The sequence below is a fragment of the Mesoplodon bidens genome (genome assembly GCF_964165515.1).
Source record: "Mesoplodon bidens genome assembly, chromosome: 17".
NCBI lineage: Eukaryota > Metazoa > Chordata > Mammalia > Artiodactyla > Ziphiidae > Mesoplodon > Mesoplodon bidens.
Window position 1 is genome coordinate 16,706,084 of NC_138174.1, and position 23,507 is coordinate 16,729,590.

Here is a 23,507-nt window from a genome sequence, read left to right on the forward strand (position 1 = left end):
AAAAAAAAAGACAAAAGAGAAATTACTTATACTTTGAACACCAACTTTAAAAGCTAATTTCCCTCAGCTCTCCAATTTAGTTTTTCTTCCAATTATTCACTATTTACACAGTCTCACAACGAATACTCTTATAGCTAATGCTTTGCACACATTCATGATTATTTCCTAAGCCTGTATTTCTAACAGTGGGTATTGCTGAAGCAAAGGCAGTGCAAACATTTAAAGCTTTTGACATTTGTTTCCAACCCGGCCTCCCCAGAAGTTGTACCTTTTTATATTCTCCTTAGCAGTGCCCGTTTCCCACAACTGCTCCAGCTCTGAGCACTACTGACAATTTGACAGGGAAGGAGCATCTCGTTTTATTTGTGCATCAATGACTCACGTGCTTTCGTGGAACACACAAAACACACTCAGCTCTGTGATGAGACCTGGGCCACGTGGTCTCTGCCCTCAAGACAGCTGACAATCAGGTGGGAAACCTGATGCTTGGTGGCAGCTGGCTGCAGAGAGGAGGGGGCTTATGTGAGAGTGCTGGGAAGCATTTCTGTCCTGGGGGGTATTTCTGAAGGAGGAATCAACAGGATTTGATTCTTAGATAAAACAATGCAGTTGGTTGCATGAAAAGTGACTATAGGGCTGCCAGCTAGAAAAAGGATAGGGGAAACTGGATATTGGAAATCGGGTAACTAAAAGGACCTTATTCACGGCCCAGGATACAGTTCCTAGAGGAGCCTGGTTGGGGTGAGGCTGGTAACAGCTCTTGCTTTCTCTTTTTAACTTTTGAAGGAAGCATCTTTACTTGTGTAAAGAAAAAACAATAATGAACTTTTGTAACGTTAGGTGTGCTGCATTTGAAATGTTAGTAGTTCTTCAAAGTTCAGAGGCCAGTGGAATATGAGGTTGGGGCACAGGTAAGAGAGTAGGGCTTCCAGTGACAACCTGGGTGTCCTCAGTATCCAGTGGCTTTGGCCACCAAGGGCTGGATGAAATGTGAGGCAGTGAGTATGCGTGTGCGTGTAAGCGTGTGTGTGTGTGCCGAGAGGGTGGCGGAGGGCCGAGACACAGCCGAGAAGTGGAGCCAGTAGGAGACACAGAACTGTTCCACCAAGTCTTTCTCAAATGGGGGGAGCCTCACACAAGTGGGAGCACAGTGCCCACACAGGTTTCCCAGGGCTGAGTCTTCCAGGAGGAGGGGAGATAAGGGCCAGCATCAAGCCAGTTGTCTCTCCCACCCTGAGATGTGGTCCTGAAAGGAGAACCGATTTGCTCAAAGACACACAACACACCCCGAAGTTGCTCTGGGCCAAAATATATGTCCACTGACCTCCACGGACAGTATTTAGGATCGCGCAAAGAGAAGGCAGAAAAAGCCCGATTTTAACACCACGGTGTTATGTCGACCTATGTGTCAGGCTCTCGATTCTTACCCACATGGCCTGGCTATCAAACAGGTAATTTCTTTGGAGCGCTCGCTCTTGGAAGCCTGTGCTACATCCCGAATTCCACAACTGACTCCTAGAATTGAGATTTTGGAGGCGAGGCTTCACTACAACTACACCACACGATCAGCTACGGAAGCGCGGGAGTGTTAAAGGTCCTACAGATTAACGAAAATTTCCCTGTGTGAAAGGAGGTGTGTAAAAAAGTACAGAGTACTTTCCAGAACCTACTTACCTGATGGAGTTAGAGACTCAGAAACAAAATTATTTCCCAAAGAGAAGGTTTGGGGTCCTGTTGGAGGCTCGGAGATCACCCGAGCGGCTTCCACCCGAATCCTCTGGCGGGTCAGGCTGATGAGTCAGTACAAACTCCTGGACTTGTCTGCACAAAACCTGCCTCCGCCCCCTAAACGTCTTCACCATGCATCAGAATTCCCCGCTAAATTACTTTTTGGCATCTACTTCTAACTTTCCCCCATATCTTATGCCCTCACTCTAAATAACTATAATAATGCACACATTGGACAAATCTTTTAAAAATGAAGCAATGTTTACAACTCCGGCAGACCATAAAATGCACATGTTCAGGTACTGTTATGAACTAGAAGCTGCCAAACTGATACGGAGTAAAGAAAGGTCAGGCTTTCTTTTTTCTTTTTTTTGGTGGGGGGTGCACCACGCAGCTTGCGGATCCTGTTTCCCTGACCAGGGACTGAACCCCTGCCATGGCAGTGAACGTGCTGAGTCCTCCCCCTGGACCTCCCGGGAATTCCCCGTTTTTCTTTTTTTAAATAAGGGTAGAAACTCGGTCTGTCAAAGCTTCTGGTGTGGAATCTAGTACTTATAGTCGCCACGTGCAAACCTAAAAGTGCTGTCCTAATCCCAGGAAAACAGCAGGACCACAGGGTCCAGCTTAAGAAATGACCCGATTTTCACAATGAGCCTTCTCCTCCCAATGTTTTGAAATCCGAAGCACTAGACTGTTAAAAACCCATACCTTTATGGTGGGTAGGCTGCGGCAGAGGGGTGATATGGCTTGAATTCCTCAGTGTAGAATCACACTAGGGGTGCTTTCTAGTTCCATGCCAGTCGCCTCCAGGGGGAGTTGCTGCTGCCTGAAGGGACTAGTGGTATTGACCACAGAAATAAAACATTCCGGGTTAGTCCTATAAAATACGTCTTTTGGCGTTCGGTGATTTTCTAGGAAGTGCAGAAGAAAAAGTTTTAGCCCTTTGGGAGTGTCTTAAATCACACGAGAAGCAGCCAAGTCTTGCGTGGATCTGTGGTCACTTGTCCCTTTTCTGTCTTTGTGCTGCCACCTAGGGAGAGAAGGAGAATACATGTTGTATCCTGGTGAGGAGCAGCAGTCGCCTGCGATCCCGAGGACCAGCTGTACCATCCAGAACAGAAAAGCAAGGCTGGTTGGGTTAGTCCTGAGATCAGCAGCTGTGCGTTTGTGCTTCAGAGAGAAGCCTTTGGGACTTCCCTGGTGGCACAGTGGTTAAGAATCCACCTGCCAATGCAGGGGACAAGGGTTCTAGCCCTGGTCAGGGAAGATCCCACATGCTGTTGAGCAACTAATGCACCACAACTACTGAGCCTGTGCTCTAGAGCCCGCAAGCCACAACTACTGAGCCCACATGCCACAACTACTGAAGCCTGGCCACAACAAGAGAAGCCACTGCAGTGAGAAGCCTGCACACCACATCGAAGAGGGGCCCCCGCTCGCTGCAACTACAGAAAGCCCGTGCGCAGCAACGAAGACCCAATGCAGCCAAAAATAAATAAATAAAATAAATAAATAAATAAGAGAAGCCCTCAGGCAAAGGAAGCGGTTTCCGTTGGGGCGGCCTCATTCTAGGGCTAACGTTAGGCTCCTGGAGGTGGGTGAGATGCACATTTTCCTTCCAGTGTTCAAAGGGAGTGAAATACAAAATAATGTTAAGGTTGCCCAAACTCAGGGAATAGATACCCTCATCTTAGGAAAAAAATGATAATACAAGAAACAGATGAAAAAAAAGTTCTAAGGTAAATAATTCTTAAACCATGTTTTCTTCTCTTTTCCTATGCAGATCCAATGTATAAAAAATAAATATAGACTTGCTGGTAGAAGTAGTAGTCCTTAAAATCCTCCTGAAAAATGCCATGGAATAAGTGTAATTATTGAAAGCTGGTTTCTTACTGAGCACGAAGTCAAACAATTTACTCTGGAGCTATAAGTTATCGAAAAAAAAGTTGATGGAAATCAGACTTCTATGCCATAAGTGGATAAAATGTGACAGAGGTTAGACCTTCCCTGACCAGCCGCGTCACCAGAACTCTGTCCACTTTCCTGCTCAGCTTCTTCCACAGCCCCCGGCAATATCTGACAGCCCATCTAGCCACCCGCCTAGAGCAGAAACTTCTCGAAGGCAGGTGTTTTTGTTTGCCACGTGGACAGCTGCATTCCTAGCGCCTAGAACAACATTTAGCACAAAGCAGGTGCTCAGTATATGCTCTTCAAAGAATAAATGAATCCAAGCTTATTCCTTGGCTTCTTTTTCCTTTTGAAAGAACTTATAACTTGACTAACTTTAATTTTACACATTCTGATTAAAGCACATGTGTAAGGTAACAATTCTCTTAACATCCATGAAGAAGCTCTGATTCTTCTGTAAATCACATTTGGTGCTTCCCTCCGCCCCTCCCTGTCTCAAATAGGCTTGATTAGTGTGAGACCATCAAAATAACATTTATTAACAAAAGTACAGTAAATGCTAAAAAGCTGACAGCTGAATTAAAGACTTGGCATGCAAATGCGATAGCTAAGTAGAAGCTTTGCTTTAATTCTGGCTCAGCACTGCTGAGGATAAATTGACCTGCAGAATTCATTATGAATAGAGCAAGAAGATGAAACAGAATAAATCTGATTTTTCCTTTCTTAGGATAAAATTCACAATTAAAACAGACTACTGAAAGAGAAATGGCCATAAAGCTACATACACAATGATAAGAAACTTGGGAAGGCAAAAAAGAGAGAGGGCTGGGCTTGAGGGTGGAAAGGCAGCCTCAGGCTTGGCCACTCACAGTGTGGGTGACCTCACTTGGACCATCTATGAAACAAGGACACACCCCCCTTCCAGTCTACCTTAGAAGGTTGTTGTAAAGACTAATTTAACTACTGATACAGGATTGCTGTAAAAACTGTAAAGCACTATTAAACATAAGGTACTTTTCATCAGTCTGATGACCCTGAGAAGTATATAAGCTGGAGGAGTGTATAAATCTGTGTATCAAAAGGTGTACGAATCTAATCATTTCTTCCTTATTCAGATGAGGTCAAAGCCTGTGGACATCTTCCAAGGACACTAACAAATAGCCTTTCACTTGCCTTCCTAGACTCAGAGCTCCTTGCCTTCCACCAAGAGGTTCAACTGTATAATGCAGTGAACTCTGGAGATCTCCAAAGTTTGGATTAGTCCTAGAGAAAGGGCTGTTTGGGAAAAAAAAATACGTGATACAAGGCAGCTAGTTAAGTTAGATCAACTTTAAGAACAGAGAAAGTCAACCTTAACCTATGTGAAGAGTCTGTCTTTCAAATCTGGTGAAGGGGTGACTTCCCAGGATGCAACGCAAGTCGAAGTTAGGGCCTCTGGGGAAGGGAGTTAATTTGGTGCGGAGAGCCCGGCAGTCGAAGTCCTGAGTTTAGGTTCTGGCTCAGTTATTTACTAGCTGTGTGACCTTGGGCAAATGAAATGACCTTACCCTTAACTGTAAAATGGAGGAAATAATACCAATTGTGCCACATGGTTTCCGGAAGGATTTTAAACACATAAATTCATGGGAAAAGTGCTTAAAAATTGCAAGGCACTTTGCCAGTCTTTGTCATTACTTTCTAAGAATGATGCTCTTTGCAGTTCTTTCCACTGCAAAGTAATGTAATCTATGGAAAATGAAGAAAAGAGACAAATATATAACATGAACACAATAGCCAGGGTGAACATGTTGGTGTATTTGCTTCCATTGAAACAGATGAGATGATCCACCCAAGGAGCTCAGACGAGGGCCTGATGCGGGGTGAGCACAGGACAGATGCTAGTCAAGGGCATAGCCTCACAGGGGTGGAGGAGATGAGGCTCCCCAAGCAGCAGTGACCGCAGGGCAGGACATCAAACAACCCAATGATCTAGTCTCATCTCCCACGGAAGACACCACTGTGGGTCAGCCATGCTAGTGGTTTGTCCATGGGTCAGAGTTAAGGCAGGATTAGGACTATAACCAAGTATAAATCCAGCTCCTTTAAATTAATTGGCCTTTTTAGACCAATTATTTTACTTTTTAAAAGTAAACTTTTTAGTTTAGTTTGAAACATGGTTGGTCACTTTCACTTCATTTTCATCTGTTTACTGTTAGTCATAAGTTTGCATGCAGTATAAACACTGTACATTTAGTAAATGTAAATGGGTACATTTCAGCTTCTCACTTCCAAATTGCCTTTGCGTCTGGCTAAAGCCCTGAGTAAGAGAAATGGGAGCATGGGAGTGGACGGCAGTGCACTAAAAATAGACCTGAACAGATGAAACCCAGGCCCACTTGACATCCACATTAAACCTGATGGAGGGGAATCTCTTTGGGAGTCAGAACCTGAGAAGCACAAACCTGGAAGATGAAAGAGCCTGAGAGCCAGAGTACAAGGAAAATTTAAATCGAAGATAAACCAGGCACAAAAAAGGAAAGGATGTTGGTAATCTGAGATCAGTTTCAGAAATATGAATGGTTTGATGAAAATGATGGAGGCTCTGTGTGTGTACACAAGTGGTTTTAGAGTTTACAGAAATCTTTTGAAGCTTTCCCCAAACTCAGCACATTAATCAAAAAGATAAATCGTGTAAGTAAGAGAAGCAAAGTGCCAAAGGATCTGAGTAAGGTACAGTACCCCAATGTTTGGTACTGTACCTTTGGTAATAAAGTCTAAAAAGTCTCTAGTTTGAAATTCTTTAAATTTGGAGGAAGGATAGGATATATACGTGTATGTGTGTATATACGTACATATGTTTGTGGGTGCGTATGTGTATACGTGCATCTATTTGTATATAAGTGTCTGTGTATATACATGTGTGTCTATTTATGTATATTGTGCATGTATATATATAAAGCCCACATTGATTTGTTCCTAATGTTATTCCCCAAAATAGCACTTGGCAGGTGTAACACCTTTAGTTTTTCATTCTTCAACTACTGTTCAACGCCTAGTTAACACTGCACATTGCAAGTAGGATTAGTATCTTCATCTTGACATCAAAGGTAAACTCAAATATGGAAGAAAACAAAATTGATGATTTCACAAATTCCCATTTAATCTATAGCTAAGTCATGATGTGAGCTCCTATTTAAAGCTCCTGAAATCTAATGTACAGTATAGTGACTATAGTTAATAATACTGTGTTGTATACTTGAAATTTGCTGAGAGAATAGATCTTCAGTGTTCTCATCACACACACACACACGGTAAACAAGTGAGGTGACAAATATGTTAATGAGCTTGGTTATGGTAATCATTTCACAATCTTTGTGTATCAAAACATCACATTGTACACTTTAAATATATACAATTTAATTTGTCAATTATACCTCTATAAAGCTGGAAAAAAATAAAAGCTTCTGTGAAGACAAGGGGTATATAGACCACATACACTCTCAAACTTCAATAATTTAGGTTATGGGCTTTATATGAATAATCTTTAAACGCCATGTAAAGGCAAATTTATTAACAGCACAGATGTAAACAATGTATTCTAACTTGAGACGTTCTGACGCAGATAAAATGACTACAGTAAGTGAAGTTTAATCAACTGATAGAAGAAAATTCACAGCCCTTTATCCAGAGATTACAGATTACATCTATTTCTATTAAGCCTACACAAGGAGTTTATGAATATGTTCTTAAACTTCAAGAGCACCACAGAAAACCACTCAGAATGAAACTTGAATTCCAAAGTTCAGCCATAAAATGTCAAGGAACCCCATTTTGTACTGCAGAACACTTTTCTGAGGTGTCCGGTACAGACTAACTGATTGATCAATTGATTACCTCATACCTTTATAGAAGGCCTACTCTGTGCTGCCCCATGTTAAGTGCTGTGGACATAACTGTGACCTAGTCAGGCCAGGTTCTGTGAAGAGGGTGAGGCAGGAAGATGGGAGAGGATTGGAGGCAAGTGAGGAATTAGGAATTGCATCTCTGAAAAAATGATGCTTGAGATGCCTGAAATGACACGATGGAACAAATCACGTGAAGATCTGGAGGAAGGATATAAAAGATAAACAAGTCATGCAAAGGCACTGATATGGGAACAGTGTGGCATATTCAAGGACCAACAAGAAGGTCATGTAATAGCTTAGACAATGTGAAAGACCAAGATAGATCAAGATCATGACTTTGACCCTTGGGATAAAAAAGTCAATCTCAATTAGTGAGGACACTGGTTAGAATATTCAACCTATCCAACATTTGTACCCAACCTATCCAGTGTGTACCAACACCTACCAACTGCATACTCTGTGCAAGACACAAAGGTGAATAGTACAGAGTTCCTGCTGTTAAGTAGCTTACCTTCAACGGGGGTGATAATTCAAGAGTTTAAGTAGCCTTTCTCTCATCCTTTTGCCCTTTGGGTTGGGTGTCACTCTCCTGGCTCCTATGGCACCCTGCCTTACAACTACAGCTGCTGTGGGGATTAAATGAATTATTATATGTAAAGTGCTCAGAACAGTGCCAAGCACATAAATGCTAGATAGTATTTGTTATTAGTATCATTAGTTATTAGTATTATGAAATGATCACATGAGAAACAGGATATTAGCACAATTTCAAGGTATCTCAAAAATGGAGGGGCATTTCACAAAATAACTGACCAGTACTCTCAAAGTGTCAAGGTCACTGAAAGATAAAGAAAGACTGAGAAACACATTACAAAAAAAGAGGAGATATGCTTAACTAAATGCAATGTGGAAGGATGGACTGGACCCTGGAATGGAAAAACATTAGTGTAAAAATAGGTGAAACTCAAACAAGGGGGTAGATTAGTTAATAATATTGTATTATTGTAAAGTCCCTGGTTTTGATAATTGTACTGGTTATATAAGGTGTTAAGGTTAGAGGAAGCTGAGTGAAGGGTATATGTATACTCTCTACTGTTTTTGCAACTTTTCTGTAAGTCTAAAGTTATTTCAAAAGAAAAGAAAGAAATTGGCACAGAAATGTCAGAGATGTTGGAACTAGCAGACAAGAACATTTAAGCAGCTATTGTTAACTATAATGAACTATTTGAAGGAGAACACAATGAGGAGAGAAATGCGAAGATATAAAAAAGAGCCAAATGGAACATCTAGAGCTGAAAATTCCAATATATGAAATAAAAATTCACTAACTGAGGTTATAGAAAATGAAACACTACAGACGAAGTAAAATTGAAGATAAAGAAGAACAGAAATTAAAGGACCTGTGGGACATCAAGTAGTCTAGCATACATGTAACTAGAGTCCCAGAAGCCAAGAGGGTGAAGAGAAAAGGGGGTGGGTGGGTGAAGAACAGCAAATGTATAGAAATACTGGCCAGAAATTTTCCAAATTTGATGAAAATTTTCAAGAAAACAAAGAAGAGACACAGATAACCAAATCAGGTATGAAAGAAGGAATATCACTACAGATTCACAGACATAAAAAGGATAATAAAAATATAAGAAACAAGTTATACCAATAAATTTGACTAGATGAAATAGATACATTTCTTGAAAGACATAAATTACTAAAACTGGCACAAGAAAAAGAAGAAAATTAGAATAGCTTTACATCTATTATAGAAATTGAACCAGTAACTAAAAAATTTCCCAGAAAAAAAAAAAAATTCCAGGCCCAAATGGCTTCACTAGTGAATTCTGTCCAACATAAAAAGGAAAAACAATACTAATCTCACAAAAACGCTTTCAGAAAATGGGTGATGAGAGACTATTTCCCAACACATTTAATAAAGTCAGCTTTACTCTGATACCAAAACTAGACAAAATCATTACAAATAAGGAAAACTATAGACCAATATCCCTCATGAACAGAGATTTAAAAAATCGTTAATAAAATATTAGGAAATAAAACACAATACTATATATGAAAAGACCAAGTGAGTTTATCCCAGGAATGTAAAGTTCAACATTCAAAAATCGATCATTATACTTCACATATTAAAATATATTCCTTTACTAAAGGAAAACTGCATGATCATCTCAATAGATGAAGAAAAATTTGACAAAATTCAGTATCCATTCATGATTAAAACTCTCACTGAAAAGAAGAGAACTTCCTCAGTCTGATAAAGGAAATCTACAAAAACCACACACATAGCAGCAAGCACACCTCTTGCCTGGATCTTGTTTTCTAAATACCATTCTCCTCTAAAAGGAACCCTGGCTCCTTGGGAAAAAGGCTGATTCCAGGGCTTGGACAGGGAAAATACATGAAGAGCCTGGAATACCCTCTTGCAGAAGAAGTAATGAAGTATTTAAAAATGAATGAAACATAACAAAAAGATTCAGTAGCCAGCTTGAAGGGACTCCTACTGGCCCTTCTGGGACAATATGAGGAACAAAATAATGTAATTTAACTCACTGGATAAAATAACCTTCAAGTGCATGATGATATAAGCTCATAAATGAATAAATAAGTAGAGAAGCCCTTTCTTCTAGAAAAATGCCAAAATAAATAAATATAAATATAAATGTAAATATATATAAATAAATATAAATGTAAAATAAATATAAAAGAAATGATGGAGTTGGAAAAAACATCAGTTTTATTTTAAAACTTGTGAGTGAATGTTGAATGAGGAATAGGATACTTAAAAGTGCCAGAGTATTTGCCCACAAATCACTTATTAATTACAAAGAGAAAAATAATAACTCTACAGTGGATAAACCTGGTGGACACCACCTTAATCAAGCAATCAAAGTTAACATCCCTAGTACTGGGTCATGTGACTCTGGACATGGTGCACTAAGAAAGACACAGCATTACTTCTGTGGGTGTCCAAAAGGTGAAACTTGGATCTCGTCAAGAGGATACATTAGGCAAACTCAAAGTGAGGAACATTCAACTAAATAACCAGCCTGTGCTCTTCAAAAATGTCAAGGTCAAGTAAGACAAGGAATAGGTGAGAAATTTTTCCAGATTAAAGAAGACAACAAAAGAAGGCTCAGTGCTAGACACTTTTACCACGGATATTCTTTAAAATTTTCCAGAAATAGAATGTTCTTAATGCAAAATTATTCCTTCCAGAATATTGGGAAAGATTGAAAGCCAGCTGAATTCTAACACTAAGACCTAACAGCAATATTGCTTTCTAATATAGATGCAAAAATTCTAAATAAAAGCCTAGAAAACCTAATCGAGAACTAGATTTGACAATGGTTAAACCAGATAGGGAGCATCCATGATGCTATCCTTTATCTACTGCCAGGTAGAGTTTAGTGTAGGAACTCAAGCACAGTTTAAATGGATAAAAACTCTACAATGAGCACAAGAGATGCCAAAAAGATATTTGATAACAACCAATACCAACTACTAATTAAAATTTTAAGGAAACTAAGTATAAAAGGAAATACCAAAGATAGATATTCTTTATCACATTAACAATAGCTAGTGTCAGAACTGATGGTAACACACATTAATAAAATCACAAATTAGGCAAAGATAACTACTATTACCTATTATTCTTCAATACTGTTCTAGATAGTCTTGCCCATGTAATATGATATAAAAGATATAAAAGAGCTGTAACTGTCAGAAAGAATTGCAAATTTTTCGAAGTAAGATTATGTACCTTATTATGCATTGAAAACCCAATATGAATAAAATTTAAAAATTTAGATTAATAGTTTAGTAAATTAGTTATTTAAAGGATAAATATATAAAAATGTAAAACTTTACCACAAAATAGCCAGTTAGGAAATATAACTGAAAAAAAAAAAAAGATTTCATTAATAGCAACAAGAATACCTAGAGATACTCCTAAAAAGAAGTATCTAGAACCTACAGGAAGATGAAGAACCAAATGTTAGCGAAAGGTAATTAGGATTTTAGTAAATATAGACAAATACCATATTCCTGAATAAGGACACTGACTTTTGTAAAGATGTGTTTTTCTCAAAATAATTTATGGGTCTAACAAAATCTCAGTAAAACCCATTAGAATTTACTCTTAGAACCTGTAAAAATGATCCTACAAATCTAATGGAAAAAATAAATAGGTGAGAAAATAATTACAAACCAAGGGAAAAAAATTACAATGAACACAGTGGACAAAAATGAATGTCTTTAAGTTATAAAGTACTTTTTAGAATCAATAAGAAAAATACTGATACGCCAATAATTTAACAAAGGGCATAAACAGATAATTCTCTATAAGATGGCAAATGATAGGTAAATGTGAAACAATGAACAATATTATTACTGTGGACAAAAAAATGTTGCCTGCCATTTTAGAAAACAACAAATGTTGCCCACCATCAAGCCATCAGCCTCTGCAGAGCTTCCCCTCACCCGCCCCCCACCTCGGTGCGCCCTGAGGGGAATTCAAGATGGAGAAAAACAGAATACTGGCCCTAGACAGTTCAGATGCATATCAAAGGAGTAATTTCAATGAGCCCAGACTCTTGCGTCTTGCTATACCCAGAAAAGCACTAAACTCATTAACTTGAGATATCTGGGTTTTTTTGTGTGTGTGTATGATTAGTAGTAATCTTTTGATGTTTGACTGCATGGTTTTTTTTCAAGAAAAATTCCTACATATCCTGGCTTCTCTCTTATCTCTTTGGAACAGTTCCTCAGAGCTATCTGAGAGGCTGCCTCCCAGGCTATAGTCCTCTGTTAGTTCCCCGAATAAAACATAACTCTCAACTTTCAGGTTGTGTGGGTTTTTTTTCAGTCGACATTATTAATCAGGAAAATGTGAATTAAAACCACACTAACATGCCTTTTTTCCACTTATTTGCAAAGATACTATTCAAAGCTAGTAAGATAAGAACTCATACCGTCATTTGTTAGAGTGCAAGATACTATATATAACCTTTCTGTGAAATATATTCCCCAAAGTATATATTTGAAAAACTCAGTTATGAATCAGTAAGCCCACATCTAAAAATCCATTCTAAGAAAACAATAAAAGATATGGACAAATATTTACATAGAATCTGATTCTTCCAATAGCAAATGTTTAAAAATAATACAAATGTCCAAAATAGGACTATGATCATTAAATAATCAAATACTCAAATAATTAAAAATTACTGTCATTAAAAAAGTATATTTACGAAGAATAGTAGCCTGGGAAAATGCTCACACAATGATGTCAAGAAAAAAGGTTATAAAATTACTATTATAATTCCTTTAAAAATTATTATAGAAGAAAATGCACCATATTATCTCCAGGTAATGAAAAGTCAGGAGATTATAATTTTTGTTTTATACTTTTCTCTATTTTCTGCAAAGAACATGTATTCATTAAACAGAAAATACATTAAACAAAAGATTTACCAAAAACTAAAGGCTTTTAAAAAGTAGTAGTTTATCTGATAGTTGTGTTATATTTCTCTCGGTATATTGAAAACCATATTGCTATAGCTACCATGTGCAAAGTTGCATAAAATAACAGGCATACACTCAAATATTGTCACACATCAGTTTATTGAGGAAATTGTGATGCTAGAGGTTAATTCTATTCACTTGATTACTTTTCATGATGTCAAACAAAACTCCAAAGGCCACAAGCCATGAAGTTACACAATTACTTTCCCGTATTTTGTTTAGGAAACACAAAAATCAAACACAAAGAAATGTTCAAGTGAATCTGAAAATTGCCTCCTTCCTACTTTTTTTCAAAAGGTGGTAATTAAGGGTTAGGAAGTACAGTGGAATGGAGGAAGGATGAAAATGGGACATGTAGAAGGCAAATATTTTTGTTTGATTTTATTTTCAAAGTTTCAAATCTTTCCAATTTTTTTAACATGTTTTGCACCAAAAAAGGAATCAATACTTTTCATTCCACTCTTGTCAACTTTAGCCAAAGCCTTCTGAGCTGCAGTCATTTTGCTATTTTTCTGTTAGTGAAAATAAGAGAAAACAATTGTTATGAATGTAACAATTATAAATCATACATGCAAATCAAACAAGACCATGCATGTCTCAAGGTTCGTTAAGGGAGGTAAGCATTTGCTGCTGACATGCTTCATAAGGGAGTGATTCTTTTTAAAAGTTCTGATTTCTATTCAGAATTCAGATCTAAGAGACAAAATATGTTAAAAGAGGCAGGAGACAAAACTGCCGCCTTCTAAGGAGTGGAATGTTACAACCAACGGTTTACTTTAGGGGAAATAATTCTGGAGGGTGTATTAAGTGAAATAACACAAACAATGGAACTGACACAGGCAGCAATTGTCAGAGGGAGGAATTACAGCCTTGTATTACCAAATGATGAATAATTCACAACAATCTACCATCTGATTTTATTCATAGGCTCTATGGGAAACCAAGGACAAAGCTATTATATTCAAAAGATAACCTGTATTGCAAAGCATCCAGGACCAGCAGGATAGCTGTCCCATTTTTCCTCCAACAAAAAAATACTTTCTAAAAAGCTGACTCCAAATAACTCTGCCTTTTAAAATTCTATCTCTTCCTGGTCACTGTTTTTGTTTTGTTTTGTTTTGCCATGTCCTATAACAAGCACTGGCAGAAGGGAAATAGCAGTTGATTTTACTTCAGTGTTCAGCAAAAGCATAAATGATGGGAATCAGCAAAGAAAAAATCATCTGTCTCCCTGGGAACTGTGAGAGAGCGATTGCCAAGGTATCTTTTAAGGGCACAGTCAATATATGATCCCTAAAAATTTGCTTTTTACATTCTGTCACTTATAATTTAGTAGGCTTATATTTTGGCTGGATGGGGAAAAGTGACAGTCTCTGAGACAAGTTATCCTCCATCTCCTGCAATTAACTGACATCCTGGTCCAACCTCTTATCTCACTGGTGCGGTGCCCAAGTGGATACAATGGGAAGCAGCACTTAGAAGGGTGGGGCAGAAATACTCCTCACAGAGAAACTCAATGTCCCCGCTTACAGAAAGCACTGAGATCACCGCTATTTTAGCCAAATCTCAAGTTGGATTATCTCCTGATAGCCCATGCCCTGATAAATTACATGTAGATTAAAGAATACAATTTTTAGAAAACATTAAATCTAAGGAGAGTAAGTGTTCTTAAAATCTAGGTGGAAGTTAACCTATCTTGGGGCAGGCAAGGTCTTTCTAAGCATAAAAATAATGAGAAAATCATTAAGAAACTTCCATATTTAATCCTCAGATAAACTTAAAATAGTTCAAAAGTCAAATGAAAAGCCTAAACAAACTGGAAAATTATCTGTACCCTATATGTCATGAAAAGTGTTAACAGCCTGAATTTAGAATGAGCTCTTACAAATCAACAAGAAAAACATTACTATTCCAATATAAAAACAGGCAAGAAACATGAACTGACAATTTGCAAAAATGTAGATAGGCAATAAGCATTTGGAAAAACAATCTTTCTACCTAAAGTAGCCTACTTAGGCAAATTTTTCAAGAATAAAAATAATACTTGATGTTGTCAAGAATGTGAGATGAACACTCATCAGCAATAATGGCTGGGAGTACAAATTTCTGCCACATTTTGGGAAAGCATTTTAGCTATATATATGTATATCAGTAATCATGGAAAGAGTTCATGTTTTCTAAGCCTTTCCTCTTAGTTTTAAATTGTGTCTAATGAAGTAGTCAGAGATGCAGACTATAAATGAGAATGTTTATCACTTTATTAAAACAAAAACAAAAAAGCAGAAGTAACCTATGTGTCCAAAAATAGGAGAATGATTAAATAGACTATATTCCCTGTGGTGAAATAAAATAACACATGACTGAATATCATGAAACCGTTAATAATTTTTCAAAGAAAGCTTAATGACATGAACATTTTCACAACATAGAGCTAAATGAAAAAGGCAGAACCCCAAACTATATATATATATGCCAAATTTAAAAGCTATGTATGTATAATATTTATGATGATGTATAGGATAAATCAGTCAGAAATGTTATGAAAATACTTGCTGGGGTGGTTGCTGAATTATGGAGTTGTTACTAATTGTTGTCATCATCGTAATTTCTGGGACGCGACTGGGCCGTAGAGTCGACAAACAATTACCTTTGGAGCCCCCTCCTCTGCCCCACCCTATCCCTCTGAATATGTTGCCAAGTTTAGGCACACTCTTGCTAACAACTATACTGCCTTTCTTTATCTGTAAAAAGTCTTCTTTGCTTGACACTTTCATGATCATTCACAATTTTGAATTAATTCTTAAGTCACGGAAATGCAAGTTAATAATTCTTCATGGTTAAAACGATAAAATCACAATCAAGCATGCAACCGTTCCTCGAAGTCCCCATGCAGCATCAGCCACAGAATTCAAGAGTATGCTGCTGCACCCAGACACATACCTTTACAGTCTTCAAATCTTTAGTGTTAAACTTAGTGTAATCTTCTTTTGCTTCTACGGGCTCATCTGATAACTTTACTCTCTGCAATGTTAGAGCAGTGAAGTGTCAAACGTCACCTTGACACTTACATCAGTCCATTAAAAAAAAAACCCAACATGTGCAATTTGGACCAATAGCGAGGCCAAATGGAGCAGCAGACCCTGCAGAGGGCTTATTTTTTACCAGTCCCTTCACTTTTTGCCCATTATCTAGGAACTAAGCCAGACGTCCCTTTTGAGAAGCAGCCTTGGTGATGGGGAGATATGAGCAGGCAAGCCCATGACCCAGCCCTTAGGCTGTCTAGCAGTATGATCACATAATGTATGTACCAGGGACGGGGGCATCGAGGTGAGTGCTGACTTCCAGGACAGTCTAAGGGTGGGGGGTGAATGCAGGCACAGAAGGAAAAGAGAATATCCTTTAAGATGGCCAGGGGTCCAGCCAGAACCCTGACTTCATTCACCTGCAGGGCTGGTGTAATGTCCATTTAGGAATACAGGAACAGCATTCTGACTATCACCAGCTTTGTATAGCTTTATGTTCTTACCTCTTTTCAATTCAATTATCTCATTTTACCCACATAAGAACAACCTTGCAAAGCAAGCAGCCAGCAGAAGGAAGCACAGAGGTTAAGTGAACAGCTTAAGGTCACCTAGCAGAGGACTTGAGGTGAGATCTCAACTATGGTACAAGTGCTCCTTCCATTGGACCCAATGCAATTAAGTCAACCTTTACTTCATGATTTCACCTTTTACATGAGCATTTTGCACCAATCAGTGAATGTGAGAATCTTGTCAAGAGCTAGACTGTGGCCATATGTTCATATTACAGTAGGAATCTGACCCATTTATTATGTAAAAGGCACATAGCAGGGCAGGTAAGTCTTGATGTTTAACATGGAGAACTAACTGCACAGGGATCACAACTTGGACTTTTACAGATTTTCAAGCTCTCTGTGGAGACGCTGGGTTGACAAGACCCAACATGGACCCACCCTAGGAAATGCAGATTTGTTCCCAGCTCCACTCTTCACACCCAGCTTTCACTACACAAAAAACTGTAGAGTCGGTACTAAAAGATGCCACAGCCCATGTACAATACAAGTGGGTAAAATGACACATCTTGAAATTCTTCACCAGCACACTGTTGAATATGTGGGGAAAAAAACATTAACTGTAACATCTACTTAAATTTCTGTTATTTAAAAGACTGAATCACTACAGATTTGGGGGAATGTTTCAGAAGAAATAGAAAAGTGGCTCAGAAAGTCAGTAACAAAGGGTCTGACTAAATGGGTACAGTTCTGGAAAAAAAGGCAGACAGAAAAGTACAGAGGAACTAATGTTAAGATTGGTCTTATTCTTACAAATGATTTGCAAAGAAGGCACTTAGGAACATCTCCAAATCCACTGATTGCATTCAGCTCTGTTAGCTGACAGTGATAAACTCAAAAGATGGAAGGGGGTGAGAATTGGAAGCCGGGCCTCAACATAGTCAAACATAATAGTAATAAAATAATGCAAAACATATTAAGGATGAGAGGCTCCATGCTACGGATTACAACACAGATGCAAAGATACCTAACAGTCACTGGAACGTTATTTCCTGCAATCAATCAACTATATTTCTGTAAAAATCAATCAAATCCTAGACACAGATGGGAAACCTAGCAGCAGACATTATCCTACACTTGTTTAAACTATGGTACATCATCCAGTGCAGTTTGCAATGTACACACCGGAGCCCCAGGAAGACACAATGAGCAGGAAACCTCAGAAAGCAACTAAAATAATCTAGGAGGTGAAGTTGAGATGTAGGAGAAATGAAATGCCAAGATCTAAATCTGGGCTTAGCCAAGTACCGCTCAGGGGCCAAGTCCAGCTGGCTGTCTGTTTTTATAAATGAAGTTTTACTGGAATACAGCCATACTGATTGGCTTATGAATTGTCTGTGGCTGTCTTCGAGTGGCTAGAGGGTAGGTTCTTGTTTTTTTTTGCAGAAAGAATTCAGAGCTGAGACTGAGAGGCCAAGTAAGCAAAGGATTTATTGAGTGACAGTACAAACTCAGGAGGGAGCGCAGGCAGGCTCAGGTGAGCAGCAGTGAGTTCCTTTCGGCAAGCTGGTTATACAGGGTGTGAAAGTGATTGGGCAGAATATTCATCAAGGAGGGAGGGGTTTGGGGGGTAATTTCCTGGTTTTCATCCCAGGTCCACCTTCCCGAGAGGAGGGGGAGTTTCTGTCCTTATTTGGCTTTGCTCGGATCTGTCATGGTGCCGGTGCATGATGGGTACTGCTCTGGTTGCAATGCTAATTCTACTGTAATGAGGGCATAATGAGCAAAAGGTTACATTCCGACCAGGAGGTTCCTGCCTTTCTTTGTTTGCCTCTAGGACCCTTGTCTTCACAAGATATATGGTCTCCTGTCAGCCCGGAGGTTCCCGCTTTTCTGTGTTTGCCCCTAGAACCCCTGTCATTGCAAGATGTATTCTGGTCTCCTGTCACATGACCTGTGCCTCCCTCCTCTGCTCATGTCTGTCTAGCTGCCTGCTCTAACGTCTCCCCCCTCGAGGAGTCTGGACCCTTAAAATCTTTTAAGGGTCAAAGGGTCGATGGTCTGTCTTCTGTAGCTGCTTCAAGCTGAGCAGGGGCATTGTCCCTACCAGTGGGGTCCAGATCACCTTGCTCCCTGTCGGAGATAGGAGGTCTCAGGGTCATGTACAGTGGCAGAGATGGAGAGTGGGGAGTAGAAGGAGGCTGCAGCCCTGTCCAGGGGATGTTGATGGCCCCCATGTTCATGCAGGATGGGTTGAAATCCCTGGCATACCATCATCTGTAGGTGACACTGTTGTGACCTGAAGAAACAGACTTAACAAACAGGAGATTAAAAAGGCAGGGTCCCCAAATCAGCAAAAATATTATTGCAGTCAGAGGTCCAATCAGGGGTAGGAACCAGGTCATGTTTGGTGATACCCCTCTGATTGCAGTCCATGTGGAGCTGGCACTGGGGTTACCCTTTCCACAAGTGTGTAGCCATTGGGCCTGTTCATGTCTCTTTTGGATATCTTCTTCCACCTGGTCAGTGGTGTTGATGTAGGTGCAGCACATTTTTTTGATTACTGCACATACCCCTCCCCGTTCAGCTAGCAGAGAGTCCAGGGCCAGTCTATTATCCATCACCACACTTGCTAGGAAATAAAGGGGGGATTCCCCCATGGTCCTGGCCAGAGTAGACAGAATATCTGGCAGGTTACAAAGCATTGCCTCAAGGTAGGCAAAGCCGCCCATGGGGCCACCAAACAACAGCTGCTCCAGTTCCTGCCAGGATGAGGCCCAATCAGCCTCTTATTTCAGCCTCTTATTTCAGGAGTGGCAGATATTATGGATGGTTACACCTAGGTTCATCTGATTACTCAGTTGGCCTAGCGTGCACTGTCCCGCAAGCAGGGCATTATCTATCCAAGGAAAGGCCACAGCCAATCCTGGGGAGGGGAAGGAGAGCTGGGGTTGTTCTGAGAAGGCAGCTGGTTTATGTTCAGGCCACAGAGGGACAGGCGTCTGGGGGAGTGCATGCCTGGTGCACTTCTGAGGAGCTGAGCCATTCCTGTACGTGGTTTGCCCAAGAGGGTGTACCCACGCGGCTTGAGGAGAGAGGCCACCGTTATACGAGGGGTCGTGAGGTGTGGGGACTTTTCTGTAGGCCTTAGGAGGGCCATATTGTAAATGCCGGACAACTGGCGTTTTCCCTCCCTCTTCCACTGGCCACTAGGGGCAGGGGCAGCAACACAGGCTAGACTCATTGCACTTGAGAATGAGTACTTGGTATTGGTTAGAAATATTAATGTGAGGGGTGAGATCCAAGCATGGACGCTGCGTTAGTGTTGGGATATGAACTTCAAGAGAGATGGGGTGAGTTTCTTGGCTAGGGCCAGCAAAACCTGATTTCCAGACTCTGAAATCACCTTTAGGACTTATCCTGATTAATTAGGAACTTAGTGACCTCACTGGTTTCGGTGTCCACCAAAATATCTGAGGGTAAAAAGGGCCTACCATTAGTCATATCAAAGGGGCTGAGCCTTAGCTTGCCTGAGCCTGCCCGTGTTCCCTCCTGAGAGTTTACTATCTCTCAATAAATCCTCGCTTTGCTTACTTGGCCTCTTGTGACTCGTCTCTGAATTCATTCTGTGAGGAAACAAGAACCTACCCTCTGGCAACATCTGTGGTAAGCCAGCCAGGAGAATTATTTGGAGGTCAAATATCCCTCCTCCTTTCCCTGGTAAGTCTTAGCCTCTCATCTCACTTGTGCTTGAGAGCCACTGCCTGACTTCTTGTCATTACTCTCCCTTTTGCTCCCTTTGCCTGTCACCTTTTGGACCTGCTTGCTGCAATATACATGGGCATGGGTCAAGCATATATAAGATACCAGGGAGCTTGCCACCACAAGACTCCTGCCGTATAAGGATATGTGGGTCATGGAAGGGACTAGAGAGAAAATAGGTCTGTCCACCTACCTTAAAACAACTTCCATGCAACGTTTTTAGGCACACAAGCTTGAAACATAACACCCTCTCTTTCCTGTGGCTATCCCCACAGGATTACTTTAGGTCCACTTATGTCTGACTATCTTTGTCTCTGTGTCTGTCTCTATCTTGCTCTTATTTTCGTGTCTTACTTCCTTGGAAATGGGGGGAAGAAATTTGTCAGGCGTTTTCCAACCTAGCTGCTAGATCCTACATATTTCACTATTGCATATGCATAAGTTATGTCAAGAAAAGTTTCTAGCCATTTTCACAGGCAGCCAGGGACACGGACCGTTTGATTAACTGTGATCAGGTTCAACTTTGTGGAAATATAAAATGCAGCCTTACTTGGACTGTAAATGAAAGGAAATTAAGACTTTCCTAGATAACAGAAAGGAGGCTTGGACACAGTCCTACTTACCACCTCCCTTAGTGGCCAGTGCCTGTTTTCAGATCCTGACCACCCTTTTAGAGAAAGGGGACTGGGACCTAAATAGCTTCTGGAACTATGAAGACGTCTGTTCCAGGGGAATACACCCTGGAACACATGGATTACTCAATGGTCAGAGAATCTATAGAGAAACCTTCAGGAAGGTTGTTCATCCTGGGTACCAGAGATGTCAGGATAGGACACAGGCCCCAGGACTCTGGGGCTGGCAGCGTTGCCATGTGGCAGGGCCACCACCCTGACATTGGCCAAAGTTGACAAGACTAGGTGAACAGGGATGCCTGTAGCCAGTCCTGACAGAGGGAACCCCTAAAGGGACATGCTAAATGTAGTGCTCCTCTCTTTCACAGGAGCCCTCTCTCCCTGAAGGATCGATGGGAAGCATCTCCTCCATCCCCTCAGGGTGCATTCTAAGTCACTGGGACAAGTTTTCTCTAGATTTTTTTTAAACAGGAAAAGCTCATCTTCTTCTGTAATACAGCCTGGCCCCAGTATAAACTTGAGGATGATGAGATCTGGCCAGAAAATGGAAGCCTCAACTATAATACCATCCTACAGTTAGAAGTTTTTTGCAAAAGGCATGGAAAACGGACAGAGATTCCTTATGTTCAGGCCTTCATGGCCCTAAGAGAGAACCTGGAGCTATGCAAATCCTGTGTTAGGGAACCTTGCAGGTTGGGACCTGTTCAGACTATTAAAAAACCCCCTCTGGTAGTATCTCTGCAGGAAAATAAGTCTCGGACAGAAGACCCAAGTCCTCTTTCGCCATCTTCAGCCCCTCCAGCACCATATAAGCCCCTTTATCCTTCCATAACAGAAGTGCAGCCAGAGCTCCTTTGCCTCCTCTAAGAAGTAACAGGCAGACCTCAGGGAATAACCAGAGTCCGCACCCCCTTTCTTTGTCTGACCTCAACCAGTGCTGCACTCACTTACGCCAATTCTCAGAGGATCCTAGCCAGTTCACTGAAGAATTCCAGGGACTAATGCTTTCCTACGACCTTACTTGGAAGGACCTGAATGTTGCCATTTCCCACTGCTGCACCCGTGAGGAAAAGACTCGTATTTGGGTGCATGCTCAAGCATATGCTGATGGATTATACATCGTCCAAAGCCAATTATTACCCTGTGGGCATGACAGCAGTGCCATTGATTGATCCCAGTTGGGACTATGAACCAGGCCAACCTAGTATCCCTAGAAGAGACCACATGATCCTTTGCCTCACTGAAGGGCTGAGACAGTGCATAACTAAACCTGTCAAATATGATGAGGTTAAAGAGATCGCTCAAGGTCAGGACAAAAATCCAGCCCTATTTCGGGCCTGGTTGGTAGATTCCCTATAAAAATGTGGACCCAGGTGCTTTTGAGGGACGCATTGTGCTTGCAACTTACTTCATTTACCATTCGGCCCCCGACATCCATAGGAAGCTGCAAAAGCTTGCCTTGGGTCCCCAAACCTCTCTCAACCTTCTTATGGATACGGCCTTCAGTGTCTTTAACAATACAGACCAGAGATAGCCTCATCCACCAGAGGGCAGACAGCAGAAGCAAGAACAACAGTCCTGCAGCCTGTGGAACAAAAACTACATTCACAGAAAGATAGACAATATGAAAAGGCAGAGGGCTATGTACCAGATGAAGTAACAAGATAAAACCCCAGAAAAACAACTAAATGAAGTAGAGATAGGCAACATTCCAGAAAAAGAATTCAGAACAGTGATAGTGAAGATGATCCAGGACCTCGGAAAAAGAATGGAGGCAAAGATCGAGAAGATGCAAGAAATGTTTAACAAAGACTTAGAAGAATTAAAGAACAATCAAACAGAGATGAACAATACAATAATTGAAATGAAAACTACACTAGAAGGAATCAATAGCAGAATAACTGAGGCAGAAGAACGGATAAGTGACCTGGAAGACAGAACAGTGGAATTCACTGCTGTGGAACAGAATAAAGAAAAAAGAATGAAAAGAAATGAAGACAGCTTAACAGACCTCTGGGACAACATTAAATGCAACAACATTCACATTATAGGGGTCCCAGAAGGAGAAGAGAGAGAGAAAGGACCAGAGAAAATATGTGAAGAGATTATAGTCGAAAACTTCCCTAACATGGGAAAGGAAATAGCTACCCAAGTCCAGGAAGCGCAGCAGGCCCCATACAGGATAAACCCAAGGAGAAACATGCCGAGACACATAGTAATCAAATTGGCAAAAATTAAAGACAAAGAAAATTTATTGAAAGCAGCAAGGGAAAAACGACAACATACAAGGGAACTCCCATAAGGTTAACGGCTGATTTCTCAGCAGAAACTCTACAAGCCAGAAGGGAGTGGTATGATATACTTAAAAGTGATGAAAGGGAAGAACATACAACCAAGATTACTCTATTCAGCAAGGATCTCATCCAGATTGGAAGGAGAAATCAAAAGCTTTACAGACAAGCAAAAGCTAAGAGAATTCAGCACCACCAAACCAGCTCTACAACAAATGCTAAAGGAACTTCTCTAAGT

General features: G+C 40.4%; 1 protein-coding gene across 5 annotated transcripts in view; it reads right to left on the reverse strand.

Moving 5' to 3' along the window:
* Nucleotides 1-1,894: 1,894 nt before the first annotated feature.
* RNASEH2B (ribonuclease H2 subunit B) overlaps nucleotides 1,895-23,507 on the reverse strand; it is an 84,422-nt gene continuing 62,809 nt past the window's right edge. For 3 of the 5 annotated variants that reach the window (XM_081215157.1, XM_081215158.1, XM_081215159.1), the window contains 2 exons: nucleotides 15,993-16,073; nucleotides 13,133-13,564 (listed from right to left, as the gene is read on the reverse strand). In XM_081215157.1, the coding sequence (XP_081071283.1) occupies nucleotides 13,448-13,564; nucleotides 15,993-16,073 (198 nt within the window). In that variant the 3' untranslated portion in view covers nucleotides 13,133-13,447. Of the gene's footprint in view, nucleotides 2,759-13,132; nucleotides 13,565-15,992; nucleotides 16,074-23,507 lie in introns of those variants that run through there. The other 2 variants (XM_081215160.1, XM_081215161.1) reach the window with 2 other exon arrangements.